The sequence below is a fragment of the Mus caroli genome, chromosome 3 (genome assembly GCF_900094665.2).
Source record: "Mus caroli chromosome 3, CAROLI_EIJ_v1.1, whole genome shotgun sequence".
Lineage (NCBI taxonomy): Eukaryota > Metazoa > Chordata > Mammalia > Rodentia > Muridae > Mus > Mus caroli.
The window spans coordinates 115,285,363-115,289,854 of NC_034572.1; the positions used below are offsets into that span (position 1 = coordinate 115,285,363).

Here is a 4,492-nt window from a genome sequence, read left to right on the forward strand (position 1 = left end):
CCAAGACTACCAGCCCAGGGATGGCACCACCCACAAGGGGCCTTTCCCCCTTGATCACTAATTGAAAAAATGCCTTACAGTTGGATCTCATGAAGGCATTTCCTCAACAGAAGCTCCTTTCTCTGTGATAATGCCAGCTGTGTCAAGTTGACACAAAATTAGCCAGTACAGGCTTATAGCTTACATAAACAAAGCATGACCAAAAATATTATTGCACATGCACACATATGCATACACTTAAGGATACTATAGACAACCTTAGAATAGAATAGAGATCAACAAGCCTTAAGTGGTTTTTAAAGTCTTCACTTTTAAGTGTGAATTTACAGCCAAGAGTCTCAAGCTATTCGAAAAATCTTTTAACATGAACAAGGACTGTTAAGGACACAGAAATAATTCTAGGCACCAGTGACAAAACAAACAAAGTAACTAAGAAAAAAAGAATGGCTTCAGAAATTTTTTTTAAAAAATCCTTAACTCTAAGTATGACTACTATAAAAATAAGGATCCTTAAAAAATGGCTCTTGGAAATAAAGTTAAACCAAAAATTCTCTGGAAAGTGTGGAGAAAATTTCTAGGTAATAGAATTAAAGTGTTAGATATGATAGGTGATTTCTAAACCTTGTTGCAAATTCCAGTCACCTGATATCTCAAACAGTGACCGCTAATTAAGCCTCTTGAGTGAGGCCCAGACATCAGCAGTTCTTAAGATGGTCCTGAGGATTGTACAGCCTGCAGCCAAGCTGCAGAGTGACACGTCAGAGTCCAATGACAAGTGACTTTCAGTTGGAATGCATAAACACAGCTCGATTACCATTGAAGTGTGAACAGAGAAAGACATTCTCAGATCCACAAGGGCTCAAAGTTTTACTTCCCCGTCTCAGAAAAAGATGGTATCTACCAAAATGAGAAAGTAAACAGGGAAAAATAACAGTAAAAGATTCAGGCATGGACTGGAGAGATGGCTCAGAGGTTAAGAGCACTGACTGCTCTTCTGAAAGTCCTGAGTTCAAATCCCAGCAATCACATGGTGGCTCACAACCACCCATAATGAGATCTGACGCCTTTTTCCGGTGTGTCTGAAGACAGCCACAGTGTACTTACAAATAATAATAAATAAATCTAAGAAAGAAAGAGAGAGAGAGAGAGAAAGGAAGAGAGAGAGAGAGAGAGATTCAGGCATACAGGAAACGAGACACGGGATGGAATGAAAACAGGAACGCAAAATTAAGATTGTAAAGTTTTGTGCAAGTGTGTGCTTGGCAATCTTAATTATATACACTGTGGAGATTTTACAGTCCTGTGAAAAACCTAGAGCTGAGTCAGAGCAGTGGGCAAACAAAAGCCTGTCATTAATAAATGGCAGAACAAGCAAGATGCCGTGCACAGAGCAACTACAGAGCACAGCCTGCAGCTCAGCTCCAACAATACACAGTATCACAGAACCAAGAAATCCTGACAACCAAACTGTAGAATGTCACCAAGGAGACGACCACAAGTGACTTCTCTCCTTCCAAAGCAGGGAACAAACGCACTCCAAAGCCACTGAGCCTTCTAAAAGGATGCCCATCCACTCAGAGAGATGTGTGTTGAATTTAAAAGCCTACACAGTTTACCCACACATGTTTGTGTAGGGCTTTTATATTAAGCAAATGTCCTTTTTCACTTTCCTACACAAAAAGAGTCAGAAATCACGGGCATGAAGCATGCTTCCTACGGATCAAGGATGTATAAATGAAAGGTTATTTTAAAAGATTACAAAAGTGTGGGTACATTATCCAAAAAGTTACCTTAGATTATTTATTTTAATACGTATTTGATAAAACACTGAGTACTATGAAACAGAATTCCAATAAAAATGTTCACCTTATCATTCTTATTATAATATAGTAAATTCATTAATGGGCAAATTAGTGTTTCAACAATCTGAAATATCCCAAATTTTAAATTGTAGTGATTAAAATGTTAGAAACATAATAAAAAACATGAAAAAATTAACTTTAGAATCAGGAAAGTCTGGGTTTTTTCTTTTAATACAGCTCACTCCATATGACTCACCAAATGTTTTGAAATTTTCCTCCAAATTGTCTTATTAATTTTAGACACTAATAGCTGCCTGCTCTTTTAAGCTTTTGTAACAGCATCTGGTACACTACACTTTCATTCATTTTTGGGTTGTCTTTACCCCTTTACACAATGTAAGCTCAGCAAGGCCTGATACAGAAAGTCTGCTGTTCACTGGTATAGCTCCTTACCATCATGTCTCATGGTGCCTGACACAAGGGCCCAAACTGTTTATACAGATGAACAACACATAACTGGACTTCAGTATATTTTACGCACCCTCCCCTGTTTTGGTTTGGTTTGGTTTTTTGCTTATAAAAACAATGCTTAAATACAAGGCAAACTACTACTTCCCACAAGGAAAAGGGAATGAACAAGTACCTCTCAATGAGCGTCCCATTCTGAATCATCCAAACGTCACAGTATGTTCGAGATACCAGCATGACAGCAATAAGTAACAAGTAGCCTGTCTAAAACAAACCAGGCAGAGTAAACCAAATGCATTGCAGAATGTTAAAAGAAACAGTAACTTGGTGAAGTTCTTGGTCAAATTTCAGAGTTCTATTTTAACTATTCATTTACATCCTATGTATATTTTATCTATAATAAATTTTAACAGAGCTTCAAGGGAACTTAAAATTATCACAGATATGTTAAAGGCCCGATAGAGCCTTTAACTAATGACCTCATTTAGAATCCAAAGGCAGATCAAGTAATTCACAGTCAACGGCAAAAGCTAGATAAGTAACTTAAGATTTTCTGGCTTGGTATGCTGTGATTTTCTTATTTATTTGTAATATGCTACTTTAATAAAGAACACTGGTAATGATTTCTACATTAACTAAACAACAAGCAATGGAGCTTAACATTTTATACAATCTGAGAAAATGAGGTTTAACTTGTTAAATAAAAAGTCTCTAATACTGTCCAGATTTTCTCAGTGCTTTCAACTTGAGTTTTTAAGGCAAAAGTTATACAAGAAAATAAACAAATTTAGCTAAGCAGAGCTCTGTGGAAGAGACAGGAAGGGAACGTCTAGAATAGCAAATGTAGGTGTGTCCTACGAACACGAAGGCTAAGGGGAAAAGATCAAGGCCACATGAAGCATGCAGGTGCTGATCCAACAGGCCCACATAATCAACACTTATCATCACTTCTACTGGGGCTAACAAGTGACGAGTGTGGGATGTCACATCATCAATACTCGTGATAATTTAGACACATATGTAATAGTCTTCTTAACCTGCACAAAAAACATCTTACCTGAATTGCTATGACTGCTCATTCTAAAAACTCATGAATACGGAAAGTCAGACATTTAGTGTTATAATTTCTGAAGACTTACCTCTTTACAAAATGTTCTAGGAACCATAATTTTTAGGATCTGTGAGAGCCTTGATAAAAACACTTTGTCCACCACAGCTCGCTCTTTCTTTCCTTCTTTCTACATAGGGAGAGGGGGAAAAAAAAGCTTTTTAAGATGATAGCTACAACAAATGCAGCGTTTAAAGAGCCGAGTTTAAGATAGCTGCAACAGTGATTATAGAACCACATCTAAGGGAACTGTGACAGACGCACAGTGGTCACAGGGCCACACTTCCTGTCACTGCAGACAACCATTAAGATGGACAGCTGGATTTATAGCACACACTTGAGCAGCTCTCCGTATTCAGATTCCAAGAAGACAGAATTACCTAACAGGAGAAAGAGAGAGGAGGTGTGCTCTCTGAGAGAAGAGCGTAAGTACTCAAGGGAAAAGCACAGCCGAAGCTCTGAGAAGCGCAGAGTAAGAAGTGACCAAGTAGCTACTGACTTAGTTTATCTTCTGCAGTGACAGGGTTGAACCAGAGACTTCATGCACCACCACCACTGTCATGCCCCCCACTCTTCTTAATAAATAGAAACTTAAAAAAAAAAATCTTAACCATGACTTTCCCTAATTTTAAGAAATGTCTGCTGGGCAGTGGTAGCTCACACCTTTAATCCCAGCACTCTGGAGGTAGAGGCAGGTGGATCTCTTGAATTTTAGGCCAGCATAGTCTACAGAGAGTTCCAGGACAGCTGGGGCTACAAAGAGAAGCCCTGTCTAGAAAAAAGCAGGGAGGGAGGGAGGGAAGGAGGGAGGGAGGGAGGGAGGAAGGGAGGGAGAGAGGAAGAGAAGAAAGAGGGAAAGAGAGAGGAAGGAAGGAAGGAAGGAGTAAAGAAAGGGAGAGAGGGAGGGAGGGAAGGAGGGATGGAAGGAGAAGAAGAGAGAGAGGGAGATGATAGCTACAACAAACACAGCGCAGCGTTTAAAGAGCCGAGTTTAAGATAGCTGCAACAGTGATTATAGAACCACATCTAAGGGAACTGTGACAGATGCACAGTGGTCACAGGGCCACACTTCCTGGGAGAGGGAGAGGGAGAGGGAGAGGGAGAGGGAGAGGGA

At 39.5% G+C, this 4,492-nt stretch overlaps 1 protein-coding gene across 2 annotated transcripts in view; it reads right to left on the reverse strand.

Annotated features, from left to right (window-relative positions):
• Abcd3 (ATP binding cassette subfamily D member 3) overlaps positions 1–4,492 on the reverse strand; it is a 58,585-nt gene that overhangs the window by 31,678 nt on the left and 22,415 nt on the right. For both annotated transcript variants that reach the window (XM_029475605.1, XM_021157215.2), the window contains exons 3-4: positions 3,410–3,508; positions 2,446–2,534 (exon numbers count right to left, since the gene is read on the reverse strand). In XM_029475605.1, coding sequence (XP_029331465.1) covers positions 2,446–2,534; positions 3,410–3,508 — 188 coding nt within the window. The remainder of the gene's footprint in view (positions 1–2,445; positions 2,535–3,409; positions 3,509–4,492) is intronic.